Raw genomic sequence first — 13,677 nt, 5'->3', positions numbered from 1 at the left:
CGATAGGTATCAGCGATAATCACATGGTTGATATTTTTACAGAAGATTAATTTTCCGTTAAGGTACGGCCCCACTGAACGCGATTTGCGATTTTGCGTTTTGCGATTGCGTTTTGCGTTTTTACGATTTTATCAAAACTATAGAATAACTATGACATGGCCACACTGTCAGCGTTTCGCGTTTTGCGTTTTACGATATATCGCTTTTAACGCAAATAAATCAAAATAGTTTGTTTTCATGCGATTAATCGCTCTTGAAAAGCCCACGATGTCGGTTGATCCAGAAAAATTAGCTGCAGCAGTTTTTTTAAAAGAACCAATCTGGAACCCTCGCCATGCTGGTCATAGAAGTAGGACCATTATTCAACAGTGTTGGTCTGATTTAAGCAAAGAGATGATTGTAGATGATAAGTAGGTACAATGCAAGTTATATTACAAAAATAAATACAAAATTTATCCAAGTTCACTTTATTTTAATATTTCACATATTACGTATATTGGCATATAGCTTTATTTATTAAACACTTAAAAGTAAGTATAAGTTATATAAACTTATAAGGAATAAATAATTAAATAATATTATAATTTATAAGCAATATTGCAAACTTTATAAAAAGTATAGGTACATCGTACATCAGTCATTAGGTACCTATTGGTATTACAATATAATATTATTCTGATACTTATAGCTTATTGAACATATACAACCGTCAACCATATACATTGATTATAAATAAAAATTATTAAAAATTATTATTAATCAATAAAATGTATACATTAGTACGTATAAACTTACTATAAATTATAAATTATACTATAATCAATTACACAGTACACTAGTTAAAATAGTTAAGAATAGGTTGATAGGTACTCGATAGAATATTATAGATAGCCGATTGGGAAATTACATTTGAATCAATTGAATAAGCTTACCATATGTAATTATTCTATTTTTAATAATAAAGTCGAAGTCTAATATACGAGCAGTTACTTATAAATTATAATGTACACAAATACAAAATATAAATAATCCAGACCTACGGTTTAAATGAAAATAATGATTATTCCAGTTTATTTTTGGTTTTAAAATAGTAACACGATTTGATTGAAATTTAAAATTGACGAACAATTACATCGTTGCAGTATATTTCACTATAGGTAAATAAGTTTAATAACGAAATAAAGTAAAAAAAAAAAAATGATCAAATATAATAATACCTAGGTAGGTCCCTATCCTATAGGTATTAAACGTTTTAAAATTTAAAAAATAAATTGATACCTGTGACAAAAGTCAAATAAATATTTTAAAAATGTAATACCTATCTATATCTATATGATATTATCAAAGTTACATTATCTACCTACTGTTAAATATAGTCCATTTGCCAAGGAACTGAACCATACTCACTAATAAAATAGTTGGCGAATATTTCTCTAGTGTCTCTGGCATCTGTACTAAATCTATTATTTCTTCTGCCGTCAGAGATATTAGCAACTTTTTCTTCAGATAAATTTTGAATAATATTTTGTATTGGTTGTTTATTATGCGTTAATACTACATTGTGCAATATGCATACTGCTTTTGTAATTATAATAGCATTTTCAATATTAGTTTCGATGGCTTTATTTAATATTCTCCACTTCGAGGATAGAATACCAAAAGTATTTTCAACTGTGCGCCTTGCCCGAGAAAGTCTGTAATTAAATACTTTTTTTTTATTATTATTTATGAGTTGTTTGCCAGGATATGGTCGTAATATATTAACTAATAATGGAAATGCTTCATCGCCTATGAATGTGTATGGTACTTTGATGTTGGTATTTGGAAGTTCTGCATTATTAGGAATATTCAGTTTTTTATTTTGAAGTTTTTTGAAAAATTCTGAATTTTTTAAAACTCCGCCGTCGCTTTCCCTGCCATACGCACCAATGTCAACCATCACAAATTTGTAATTTGCATCAGAAACAGCAAGTAGATGTATAGAAAAAAAATGCTTGTAATTGTAGTACATTGAACCCGAATTTTGTGGCTGATTAATCCTTATATGTTTTCCATCGATGCTTCCAAGGCAATTCGGAAAATTCCAATTTTTATAAAAATTTTTGGAATTTGATTTCCACATATCAACTGTAGGTTCCGGCAAATAAGTAGGGAATAATTTATCCCAAATAGCACTACATGTCTCTACTACAATTTTTGAAATAGTAGTTTTTCCCATTCTAAAAGTGAAAGCTAAGCTTCTAAAACTACAACCAGTAGCCAAAAATCTAAAACATACATTTAAAGGTTAATAGGTTTTGAACTTAAACTAGTTGAACTGATATTATTGCAATTGAAATAATTTGTTTTACAATTAGACATAAGTAGTAACGTAGTTTAAATTTATGACATGTAGTTACACAAAAAAACAAATAAAAACTGATTATGCGTAAATATTCACGTTTTTCCTTTATTTTTTTATTTTGTTTTCCCCGACTCTTTTGAAGACTATTGAACATTTTCAATGTTTATATTATGATGAATAAAATAACTTATTTACCTATTACAATCTTTAGCTATAAAAGTTGAAAATTGTATAAATGTTAACTACAAAATCCTTTTTTAATTTTAAATTTGATAAATTTTGTCAAAATTTGAACTTAAAATACTTATAAAAACTATGACTATGTGTGTTTTATTATTTTTCAACTGGTATTTTTATAATATCAGGAGCCTTGTATTAAATTTTCACGCTTATTGACCAAACAAATAAAATGTTATTGACATTTACAGAAAAAAGCTAAAAAAAAATTTTAATTTAAAATGTCTGCATACAGCTCAAACGAGTCAAAATATTTTGAAAATGTTATCAAGTATAGTAATTGATAAAATAAACATATGGTATAAATTGCAAGTATCTACAGTTAATAGTTTTTGAAGTATAACCAAATAAGAAAACACTATTTAAAAAATCGAGTGAATATCCAGAATATCCAATGTTGTAAAACTTTGAACTCCACACGATCATAAAAATATAATTTGACTTTCAGGTAAAAATTTTATTTTGATAAAGGTAAACAAACTTATAATGAGGATTCTTTTATTAAATTTTCAAATTTTATATTTAAAAAAAAGACAGTTATGAATTTCTAACTCAAAATAATTTGAGTGTGATTTTTACGTAGGTATTTTGTCAAAATTCGAACTTTAAATACTAATAAAAAAAAATTGTGAATTTATTTTTAATATTTTTCATCTTCCATTGTAGGTATATAATAGGTATACAATATATTATGAACCTTTATTAAATTGTCAAGATTTTTAACACAACGAATGGCATTTTATTGAAATATATAGAAAAAAAAAATAAAAAAATCGGAAACTTAAAATTTACATAATCAGCTAAAACAAATCAATACCGATTTTACGTAAAAAATCATGTTTTTCCTAATTTTTTTTTGTTTTTTACGTCGCTTTTGAAAACTACTGTGAATTTCCAAGCGTTATTTCGATTACTTATTTGGTACACTGCAGACACATATAAAAAAATAAAAAAACACACATCATCGTACAATCAATACATTCATCGCTTCGTTCAGAATCTAAATTTAAAATTTGATTTATTTTTTTTGGAAAAATTCAAAATACCAGTAGCCTATTAATTTTGTGAATCTGATTATAAGTACAATGTTGATAGATATATCGATATTGATGTAATTTTTATTAAATTTACCCAGGTTTTAAAACCGATATTAGGTACCGATTTTGAAAACTGGTTAAAATTTAAAACCGTTAAAAACCGATATCAAAACTGAAAACGAAATTGGAAAAAATATTTTCGGTTTTCAGCCCTGAATTTACCAATAATTATAATTGATTTTTAAACCGATTTCATGCCCTGCAGATTTTTAAAGAATTACATATATTTTTAAATAAAATATTTGTGACTGACTATATGCATTATAGCCATTATTTACCTATTTTCTATGTATAATTTTAGACAGTACATTAGTAATTTTAAAAACTAAATAAATATTTCTATTAGGTATATTGTTATTACATTTGTAATCAACTGTCATAATTTAATTATGTTTATATTTTTTTTTATGTGGCCTCCATTTAATATTAATTTACTTATTATTTTAATATATGACCAAGTTGGTTTTGAACATGTTTTGATACTTGTTTTAATTATTTAGAATTATAAGTAAAAAAAATGTAGGTTTTAATTTGATATTTACTTACCTCAGAGTAACTAAAAGCCTCTCTTCTGATGATATAGGCTTTCGGAAATTTGTTTCTGATTTTTGTATAGTATCTTTAATAGCATCAAGTACTATGTTGAAAGTTTCTTCATCCATACGGCAGTACTCAAAAAACTTGTCTGGATGCTTTTTTAGTTTAGAAAAAAGAGTATGATATTCACCTTCTTTTTCTCTATTTGTATTTAATTCATGTACCCATAAACGTTCTTTAAACATTTCAACTTTTGCTTCTATTGAAGCAGAACTTTCGGATAAAAGTATTTTACGCACGCGGTTTGAATTGAACGAAGTCATCTTGGCGATTAAAACCATTCGCCACAAAACAATAAAAACGCGGGACTGGCCCCACCAAAATCGTAAAAATCGCTGGAAAATATCGCTCGCATAATCGCTTGCATCGCAAATCGCGTTCAGTGGGGCCGTACCTTAACGCTATTATTATAACTATCACATTATTATTATCATTAAATATTGTATGTACATTTAATATTTTTTATGTATTTCAATTCATTACGCATTTAACTCAAAGGTAAAATCAAGCTATCAATCACAAAATTATATACGTCTAATCCGCTGATTTAGGTATGACACAAACTGGCCAACCATGATGTATACTCAAGCCTGCATTTGGTATATAAATCAAATCGCCGCCGGTGTTTGCTGCACAACAAGCATGTATACCTACGGTCTCGGCGTTCACGATTTTCACAAAACGACGTAATATATAACATTGTCTTTAACGTAAACACTTACTTAAATCTTGAAATCATTGACACCATAAATTTAGTATTTTTTACACATTGTTGTTGCAACCCAACACAAATTTTATCCAGTATCTCTGTCAGATCGTTGGTAAAGAACACAAATTATATCGTCGTTACTGCTTCGGTCATAAACTACAAAATATAATAATATATTATAATATTAAATAGGCACACGCCACACACAACTATTCATCCTGCCCAAGTGTCCTGGATTTAAATTTTAGTACCATCAATAATTATTAATACTTTAATATTGTTGTAACAATTTTTTGGCCCAATTTTATCAGACAGGACGTGTTTGAATCAATTAAAAAATAAAAATACAACCCATTTATATTAATTTTAGGGACTGTTTAGACAAAATAATACTACGAATTTCCCCTTTTTACAACTGAACTCATGAGCATAATCATTTTAAATAATAATTAAAAATGTTAAATTATAAATGTTTGTAACGGTTTTAACATTCGAATCGGCTGCACCGTAGTCTAATTGGAACAACAACATCGGACAGACCAGCGCATTACAGTTAAATTACACCATGTGATTATATCTATATTTTTCCGGTTTATTGACGATTCGACAATAATGCAGAATAATATAGGATTACCCTATATTAATAATTATTTAATGTGTTTAAAACACAAATATTCACACATCCATCGCGTTACGCAATTACTTCTCATAGATTTTCCTTGAATTTTCCAAACCTATAGACATATTATAATAATAAGTAAAGTGTAATACATTTAAATTTGTAAATTACTATCGTAGAGGCATATGAAACTATCTATTCCAACAGGTAGCATATGATTAGGCTGATATATAGTTGTCTATAATATTGTGCATCCTACCTTAGCGTGGCACCTAGCGTATCTTTAAGAACACGGGTAGCACGAGTCGTCATCCGTTAGTGATCAAGGGTTGTGCACAACAATATGCAATACACACTCGAAAATGGTGTGTAAGATAGAGATTATATTTTGAAAGAGATTCACGGGTGGAATGCAATAGCACTGGACAGATTACAGTGATTCTTAACCTCTTCAGAATCAACCTAACACTTTAATTTTACAATCGTAAAATAAATAAGTGATTAAATAATTATTTTTTCATAATAAACTAATAAATTATAGAATATACATAACGCAGTTTATACATGTCAGACAATACAAAGTAATAAAATAATTATAACAATATTAATATTGTATATTATACAGTACTATTTAAGACGATGAAACCAAAAACTCTTCTTACAATAAACGTTTCTACTTTTCACCTATTTTCAAATTTCGGCGGAACAAAGTGTCTTAGTTCACGGATCATCTATGGACCACGCGGTTGACACCGGTTAAGAACCATTCGTATAGTAATTCGCGTGGACGTGAAAAAAAGGAACAACAAAATTGCTATTGGTATTGCAAATCGCACGGTGGAGACAGGCGTGGAGAAAACGGACCATGACGAACATTTTACAAGACTGACTGACGCGAAATATCGTGGTTAGTGGTTACCCACTAGTACCGTATAAATAAGACGATTGGCGGTCGCCTCGTCCGTAGTTACTAATCGCGGTCAGATCACGCGTGTTTTATAACCTCATTGGATCGTTTACGAATTCCATCGCTGCGAGGTTCTATATAAACATATTATGTGGAGTCCTCCGTACTCCAGAAAAGGCGAAAAGCTCGGATGAGACGATCGCCGTCCATATAGTATTGTATACGGTTATATTATGTCGGTATACTCACGGTGACTGGTAATAGCGCGTAAAGCCGGGTTCACAGGTACATCGTGTGTTGTGTCGTGCAAGGGCGTGGTAATACTATATGGTTACCATAATGGTTTAAAAGTTGAGCTGTAGTCAATTGCTGGGTTTACACGGTTGCAACTTGGTTATTAGGTACATGATACCAAAAAAGTAACGTCCAATCACAATTCGATTTGATCGACACGACGTAGCTGTGAATGCGCCTTAAGACAATAAGTTAACCGATTCAGAGATGTAGATATTTTTATTTATACTAATATTATGGTTTCTGCTATTCTGTCTTTCAGCGTTTTTGTTTCACCGCAATAAAACATTGCAGAATAACAATAATATTTAATAATTTGGAGTCGGTATACCTAACCACAAATAATTTACAAATAATTGATTATTATAATACATTTAAAACTCAATTAAAACAATAATACAGTGAAATTTTCTTAAAACGAAATTGTCTATTCAACGAAATATTTTTGAGAACAACAATCAAATCAGAACAAACATTTTTCTAATTATAATTACCTATCGAATGTCTTAATAAAAATTGTTTTTGTTACTCGTTGAGACTTCCAAGTATGGAAGTTTTATGCATTATACATTTCCCTATTTAAAAACTTAATCCAAATATGTGGGAATTCTTCAATAAGATTTTTTCCGACTGGTCCAAATGCGCTTTGACAGTGTTTCTTAAAGCCTTAGCATATTTTCAGCCTACGATTTGTGACAAACAACAAAATTCTAAATATTTTGAAAATAAGGCATTTTCATTTCTAAAATAGCCACCCTTCGTATATTAATTTCAAGGAAAAACATTTTAGTTTTTGTAACAACAAAACAATTAATATTATAATATTATTGTAATTATATGTCTTTAGGTATCTTGAACAGTATGCGTTAACATAAGTATAATCGAGTTCATAATTTTCTTTCAAAATGTTATCATTATAAACTACGAGATTAAATAATTTATATAGTATCTATTATTAATTCAATGAAATATAATAATTATGTTACTTAAACTTAAACATTTATAAATTGGAATGGACAATGGACATGTCTACATACAATAACGTTAGTCGCGACAGGTAAAATATAAAATACATATCATAAAATATAATGTAATAAGTAATATTATAAATTATGTTGGTACACGTGCATGAGATATATTTTATATATTAAAGTTAATCGAATTGCAAGATAAATCGAAGATATAATAATATCAAAAATTATTACGATAGTATTATACAGTCCAACGTTCATAATTTCATTCCAAAATGCCAATAAACTTAGTATATACCGCGATTTTCGAACAAAATAATATTATATTTTTTCACGTTATTCATTATTATATTGGTACTGTTATTATTGCGGTAATATTGTTATATATTTTGTACTGTTCGTTTTTTCTAAGCCAAGTTGTCAACATAAATTTAAATAATATTCTCGATTTGTCCAGATATAATATCCTGCACCCCCAAATAAATTAACTTTACAGATAACAAACTTTTGCGTTCGTTTAATCGGTTATAATGTTATAATATATTTATTTATGTTTTTATTTTACAATAATACTATCTCTAATTTTCATATCGAAGCGAATTTATGAGCACGAGTCTAATAGGTTTTACCACAAAAATACGAAATAACATTCACCAAACTTTAATGGCATCATAATTCGAAAATTCGTGAACTTAATATCATATTAACGATGGTGACAGTTAAACGTACCTACAAAAAGACTTAAATTCTTGGACCCTGATTTACTCTGTATTAGAGAATAGACAAAACGAAAGATCTGTGGATAATGTTTAAATTATATTGATGTAAGTTGCTTTGTATTACTAATAAATAACATAGTACCTATAGGTACTGTTAAACACCAACGGTAATTGGTTGTCTTATATGACATTTGTCAATTAAATATTTTAATGAGATCCATACGATTTTACCAATTATGATTGTGCTTTAAACAAGGTTGAGCAACAAGTTAGTTACATACAAATGTTATTTCTTGTTAAATTTCTTGTAATTTGTGTGAAGCTTTGTATAGTTTTTTTTTAACTAGTTAGGTATCTATAACATGTGAGTTATTTATTCAAAATACCATAAACTGATGGATTTCAAAGCCATTAAATAATATTTAAAAATGTTATGAATAATATTGATTTCAATCATAATTTATTACTTGATACTGGTAATGTTCGTATAGTGTTTGGTTTTAATATATTTTGATTTTATCGATATATTATAATATTATTATACCATAAAGTCTAATCTATAGTATATAAACAATAAGTTATATTATATAAATACTATTTTCAAACTAAAAAACTTATTTGGTGTCATGGTGGGATAAAAATTAATATTTAAAGGTAATATAGTTACATGGATTGGTATTAATATCGGTATTCGGTACTTCGGTAGGTATTATGGTAAAATAAATTTGAAATCATATACCTATATCAGCTTTATAAGAAATTGAGCTATAAATAAACCATTTAAACGCGTTTCTTAAGAAGTGACTATTTTCAATAAGATACAATTCAAAAAATTGCGAAAATAGATAACTAAGCTGCTGTACAGTACCTGGTCTCGAAGGTACTTCGTCATTAAGTATAAGTCACTGTAATCTATGTGTTAAATAATAAATTTGAATTTAATGATAAATCATTGCATACGAAAAACAATTCTGAATGAAGACTGTTTATTAGCCTACATAGCACTATATTTTATGACATAATTAAAGTCATTTACTATTAGTAAGGAATACAATAGGTTGGAGAATTCATTTTTGCCGAAAAAATTGCATTTGAAAATGTCATTATGTTTACCTATACAATAAATAATAATATACGTAAAAGTTTCAAGACCCCGCGAATCATATATTTAAATTACAACGAAATAACTAAAATTGTTATTATTGGTTTAAGTTCAAATTTGGACTTCAAACATCTATATTAAAATAAATACATATTATTGTATATTTTTTTATATTTTTGGTTTTAAGATGAATTATTATGAATTATTATTACTTACAAAGAACCTTGTATAAAAATTAAACATTCTATACATTTTTAATTACAAAACAATTTTAAAATGTTTGTGAGTTTGACGAAAACTAGAACTTTAAAAGTGTAGGTGTAACAAAAATAATTACATAGATATGTATTTTATACTACCAAACGAAAGTGTCACCAATGGGTGGCGCCGGTGGCTGCTGTCCTCAAATTCATCACTATGTACAATCTATTTTCCTGTATCATATTTACTTATTATGCCTTACTGATTGTAAATTTTCTTATGAAAAAAAAAAATAAAAAATATATGTATTTTAAATATTTTTAAATAGCTGTATAGTAACAAATTATGAGGAACCTCGATTGAATTTTCAAGATTATTGACTAATCGAAATTGTTTTGTATCGATATTTATAAAAATTAATTGTAAATGTTAAATGTCAAATGTCAAATGTCTAAAATTGCTATAAAAAAAATCACAATATTTTTAAGATTATACCAAGAATATAAAATGCTAATATAAACATTTTATAAGCAATTTCAAGTATCTATAGTTATTTGTTTTTTAACAAGAAAATATAAGAAAATTGCTTGGTAATAAATTAAAAGTGATTTCACAATTTCGTCAAAATTTCAATTTCAGATGCTCAAAAAAAATATTTGTGGAATTACTCCCACCTTTTTTTCTTAAATTCCACTAATAAAAACTTGCGGGACCTTTTATTAAATTTCCACGTTTTTTGGCTGAGTGAAAAATGTTAAATTGACATAAATAAAAAAACGAAAACGTAAGTAATGTAATTTCGATTTCAAACGAATGAAATTATGAATTTACGATAAAATAAACTAACAGAAATATCATCACATTCATAACTTGTGTTTATTAGTATAATGTTTCTCACTCGTGTGTCTGTCGTTTTTAAGACTTCTATTTTAATACACTTCAAGCACATCCAAAATGTATACGTCCGATTTCGATTATTATTTACGTTTTGCGTTACTGTTATGCTCTTGAGGCCTATACCAAGTGGTAGGTATATATACCTGATATATAAGTCTCATCCGACTTTGGTTTGAGTGCGCCAACTGCACCACGTCACGGCGGCAGGTCAATCTCGAATTCGTTTGTGTCGTGACGATTTTACATTACAATATTGAATATTATTATTAATATTACTTTAATCGCAATCGACATGGACGTTCGCGCGTCTCCTATATTACCACCGTAGTGACTTGTATGTGCAACGACCACGCTGCAGTAACAAGTACGCGGGAATCCTCCGGTCCATTTAATCCGAATAATAATAATATTCGCTCTACTTAAAATATCGTTCCAGGGAAACGTTACACATCGCCCAAGTGCAGTGCACATATACACACACACACACACACACACACACACACACACCGCGCACTGCTCGCAGACGGATAATTTATGGGATTTAATATTTAACGATAAAAGTTTCGGGACGTCAAGTACATAATTAAGCTACATGTTTTATTTCTACGGCCGTTACAGAAAGATAATATAAACTTTTGAATTTATCGTCTGTGCTGGTGGCCGTGGCGGAGGAGGGGGAGGGCTGGTGTCGAACGGCGGGGCGGGTGGTCTAGCTATATGGTGAAACACACGATTTTTCATTGCGTTTTCATCTTATTAATCTCGGATTTGAGTTTTGTTTTATTCATTCATTCATTTTATGTATATTATATAATATTTGGTTTTTATTTTCAACAAGCCCCACAACAACAAGCAAATAATTTAATAGTAGTATTGTGAAAATTTAATTTTTAAAAGTGATATTAATTCATTCTTTCGTCGGATGGCACATTTATTTTTCTCACTGACCGACCGTTGTAGTAGATTAATCATCCACGTGTTGGCTTCTCAACAACGTTGTCCTATACCGACCACCGTTATCTAATAACTTTTTCCGCGACCTATGTCCTACCTAGGTACCTCATGTTATTAATACTTGTTATAATATTATGAATAGAACATGATTAGGTAGGCACACATATTTTTATTTTTGATTTACTGTCCTACCCAAATTTATACAAATATTGTAATTTTTCTTTTGGTATTTATTGTTATTATTATAATTTCTAACTATTGAAATTAATTGATTTCCTATTATAGAGTATTTGATTAATCAATTTAAAATGGTTTTTTTCGAGTTCGAACGCAATATTAATTTAAAACCGTGACTCACAACATAATATTCTATTAATATATTTATGGAATGCACACACCAATTAATCAACGAAACGTATTACATAATGAATTTAAGTGTTTAAATTAAACGAGAGTTTACATTTATAAATAATATACGTTTGACTCTCTCGATGCTATTATAAATTACAGTCACATAAACTATTTGTTGTTAGCTACTACACATAGGTGACCAGTGAATTTATAATTTATTCCAAAATGTGTGTATTTGTACAATTATACGAACAAGAGTAGGTACCTACAATTATTTAAATGAAGTGAAAATATAGTATTCATAATGAAATTAAATTTGGGAACTGCGTAACATCTAACCTTTACTGGTGGGTAAAAATATTTTACTATCACCGTAAATGTTAGTTCATTTAATTTAATATAAAATATTTTATGCTTGTATTACGTTTCGTTTTATAATTAAATGTCACGTATAAGTAACGTATTGTTCAAAACGTTGTTGCAATATTTTGAACAATTTGTGTGTAAAACGTTAATATTTGAATTTGGAGCTTTAAGAAAAAAAAAATATAAATAACTGATTTAACAAATCGTGACGTTAACCCGATGTTAGAAAAATATATATTTAAATTTCGTTAAATTTACAACTTAGGTCTCGACACACTAGTAGGAAAAATGGCAAACAATATAAAGTTTTAAAGGTATATGGGGTAACTTTTAATTTATGTTATTTTTTCAAAGTGAGTATTTCTTTAACATTGTAAATTTCGTTACAGCAATTATTTGCGAGCCAAATGATTTACGAGAAAAATGCAGCTGGAGATATTTCACGTGCTGAAGAGCGTACAACACTCGAAACCACCACCATGACACTTCAGTCATTCATTAGTCGTTGCACAATAAAAATGAATGAGTTTTTTTGGTTATCAAATTCGAAACACTCTTTTTGCAATCAACATTATTCTAGTATAATATATTATGTGCCCCGGGCGACCGGCGACGGCTATTACATTTCACAAGTAGGAACAATATAGTAATAAATAATATGATTCAATGATTGTCTATGAGAATAATTTGAAATATCCAGTAGGTATCCGTAAATTAATAATCTGATCAAATTATAAATATTATAATATGGTTTACCTGTTAAAAAGATTGTCAGGTTTTATTACTATTTTTTTAAACATTTTTTTTACAAGGCATGTTTTTTGTGAAGGTTTTCATGGCAAAATAGGTACATATAAAAAACCAAAATGGTTACCTTGATTAATAGGTAGCTAACTATTGGTCACAGCTTATGACGAAATATTATAGTACCTATTATGATTTACTTAGTTTAAAACTGCTAGTAAATAACGATGTAGAAGGTTGTAATAATATTATAGTATTACCATATCAAATCATTTCGTGAGGTAGATAATATTAAGGGTGTCAGAGTCAGTTTTTCAAATTGTTTGCAGTTCTATTAACATTTTAAAATTATATTTTATATTTTAATTGCTACCTTAATTATAATACTTTTCCACTAATCTACGGCCCGAAGTCCATTTAGGGGGCGAGGAAGTTGATACGGTGTGTATTATATCAACAAAAATTACTTCACTGGAAAAACTCTCACAAGGCCTTGTCGATACATTGTATTTTTATAATTTTTTTTTTTCTAAAAGGAGAACTTTTTGCAAGTCGGACGAAAGCCTGA

The 13,677-nt window shown here is 28.4% G+C and overlaps 1 protein-coding gene across 1 annotated transcript; it reads right to left on the bottom strand.

Annotated features, from left to right (window-relative positions):
- Positions 1-461: 461 nt before the first annotated feature.
- LOC132949039 (uncharacterized) lies at positions 462-4,582 on the bottom strand. Its single transcript, XM_061019789.1, has 2 exons — positions 4,225-4,582; positions 462-2,267 (listed from the first exon to the last, which is right to left on the bottom strand). The coding sequence occupies exons 1-2, from the start codon at positions 4,554-4,556 to the stop codon at positions 1,367-1,369; spliced, it is 1,233 nt and encodes a 410-aa protein (XP_060875772.1). The 5' UTR covers positions 4,557-4,582; the 3' UTR covers positions 462-1,366.
- Between the last annotated feature and the right edge of the window lie 9,095 nt (positions 4,583-13,677).

Source organism: Metopolophium dirhodum, chromosome 7, assembly GCF_019925205.1.
Source record: "Metopolophium dirhodum isolate CAU chromosome 7, ASM1992520v1, whole genome shotgun sequence".
NCBI classification, from domain to species: Eukaryota; Metazoa; Arthropoda; class Insecta; order Hemiptera; family Aphididae; genus Metopolophium; species Metopolophium dirhodum.
The sequence above is the reverse complement of the archived record's forward strand: the minus strand, read 5'-3'. Positions and strand labels throughout refer to the sequence as shown.

Bases quoted from the DNA above. Each gene is read 5' to 3' on its own strand.
- LOC132949039 (XM_061019789.1), bottom strand. From the start codon at position 4,556: ATGGTTTTAATCGCCAAGATGACTTCGTTCAATTCAAACCGCGTGCGT. The intron at 2,268-4,224 runs GTAAGTAAATAT...TGTATGTTTTAG, and splicing joins AGGCTTTTAGTTACTCTGAG to ATTTTTGGCTACTGGTTGTA.